Source organism: Austrofundulus limnaeus, unplaced genomic scaffold, assembly GCF_001266775.1.
Source record: "Austrofundulus limnaeus strain Quisiro unplaced genomic scaffold, Austrofundulus_limnaeus-1.0 Scaffold1338, whole genome shotgun sequence".
Taxonomy (NCBI): domain Eukaryota; kingdom Metazoa; phylum Chordata; class Actinopteri; order Cyprinodontiformes; family Rivulidae; genus Austrofundulus; species Austrofundulus limnaeus.
The window spans coordinates 37,155-39,024 of NW_013953740.1; the positions used below are offsets into that span (position 1 = coordinate 37,155).

Sequence of the window (1,870 nt, forward strand, 5' to 3'; positions counted from 1 at the left end):
GTAGTATTGTACTCAGGTTATTGATAATTAGATTTTTAATGCTTTTTAAGTTAAAAAAAATGCTCATATTACCCTCGAGATCGTTTCATACATGAATAAATACGGTACATTTTACACAACATCCATGTTTTCTGAACTGGGGTTGCACATACTTCAAACAATCATTCTTTTATATTTGTATAAAGTTACAACAGTTTTACTTCAAATGAAGTATAATAGATACACACTAGAAACCCTGGATATTTTTATAATAATATACAGGTATTTATATTTTTTAAACCCATCTACACATCCAGATAAGAAGAACTAGAACCCTGTAATTACACAAACCACACAGGTGACACACAACTGAACAACACAAACAATCATTAAAGGTTCTGATGCTTGATCCTTTAATCTGGACGATCCCAATGAAAATCTATAAAAGCCATTTATTTGATAATGTTTTATTGTGCTTTTATTTAAAATAAAATTTTACTTGTTATTCAAAATGTTATTTATTTAAAAAAAATAGGTTTTCAATTAAATGCAGTGTGCTGAAACTGTCTAGAGCATCCTACGACCATAAATGTCAGTGTGTCAATATTTCCTGTGGGTGTGTCGGCTGGTGTCAGGTAATTAGCTTGCTTACTGCGTTCTGGATGTCTAAGGACCCAAAATATCCTGGGGGAGCACCATTGGCAGTGTTCTACAAGCAACAACAGAGAGATGAATGAATGAACACATCTAAAGGGTCTGGTCCACCTCCTGCAGGGCTGAAGTTTTACACTCACAGCAGCTTCCACTTCTGTGGACTCCCTGAAAGACAAGGTGAAAAACACTTTCACATACTGAAACCGGTAAAAGAAGCAAACAGAGCAAAACACGAAGCCGTCACTCACGTGGAATCTGTGTCCTTGTCTTTCCTTCGACCTGGAATGCCAAAAGGCTTCCTCTTTCGTGGTTTGGCACCTTAAAGCGAAACATTTCAACAAAAATCTCTAACGAATGAGCCTTCTCATATGTTCAGGGTCTGTTGAAACATTTGCTAGATCGCTACATTATTTTAATTTTGTAGAATGTCGCTATAATGTGTTTGTTTAAACCTATTTTTTAAGCTTTCACAAAGGAACTCACCTTCTGTTGCAACAGCTATGTTACACTCCTCAAACTCAATGGGTCCTGATGAGACAAAAAATACAAACATTTAGGTTTCTTTGGCACAGAAAACATAAAAGACTCACTGCTGTGATTGTTATAAATGTGCATCATGCAATCCTTACAGGTGTGCATGCACACACACAGGTCTGGTTTGTATATCCCTGTGGGGACCGTGCATTGACTTCCATTCATTTTTTGGTAATTTTATATCCTAACCCTGACCATTTACCTTAAAATTAACCTCACAGGTACCTACCTGACCCTAAAACTAACCTAAACTCAATTCACACACTGGTCCTGAACCCAACACCCAACCATCTGTAATTTGTTTTTGGACCATTTGGATGCACGTTCGGTCCCCACAAGGCTGCTTTTTCGGGAAAATTGTCAAAACAATGTAGGAAAAACAAGGCCAAGGCCAAAACAAGGGTTTTCCCCCCAATGGGGACCAGGCTTTTGTCCCAGGAAAATGGTCAAAAATTGTCAGCAAAAACATGTACACACACATCCTTGTACTTGCATCAAACTGAGGACACTGTTGTTTTTAGTCTCTCTTCTTTACATCCATCCATCCATTTTCTGTACACGCTTCTTCCTTTTCAGGGTTGCGTGGGTCACTGGTGCCCATATCCAGCAGTCACAGTGCGAGGGGCATGTTTATTGTAATTATTTCTATCATGTTTTTTCTTTGTCTCTTCCAGAAGAAGGTGTACCTGGACCAGTCCTGGAC

At 38.2% G+C, this 1,870-nt stretch overlaps 1 protein-coding gene across 2 annotated transcripts in view; it reads right to left on the reverse strand.

The window, feature by feature from the left end:
- Window positions 1–1,870, reverse strand: part of fcho2 (FCH and mu domain containing endocytic adaptor 2) — a gene marked incomplete in the record, with an annotated part of 41,095 nt that overhangs the window by 23,649 nt on the left and 15,576 nt on the right. For both annotated transcript variants that reach the window (XM_014031863.1, XM_014031865.1), the window contains 4 exon segments: window positions 632–688; window positions 774–798; window positions 882–951; window positions 1,117–1,161. In XM_014031863.1, the coding sequence (XP_013887317.1) occupies window positions 632–688; window positions 774–798; window positions 882–951; window positions 1,117–1,161 (197 nt within the window).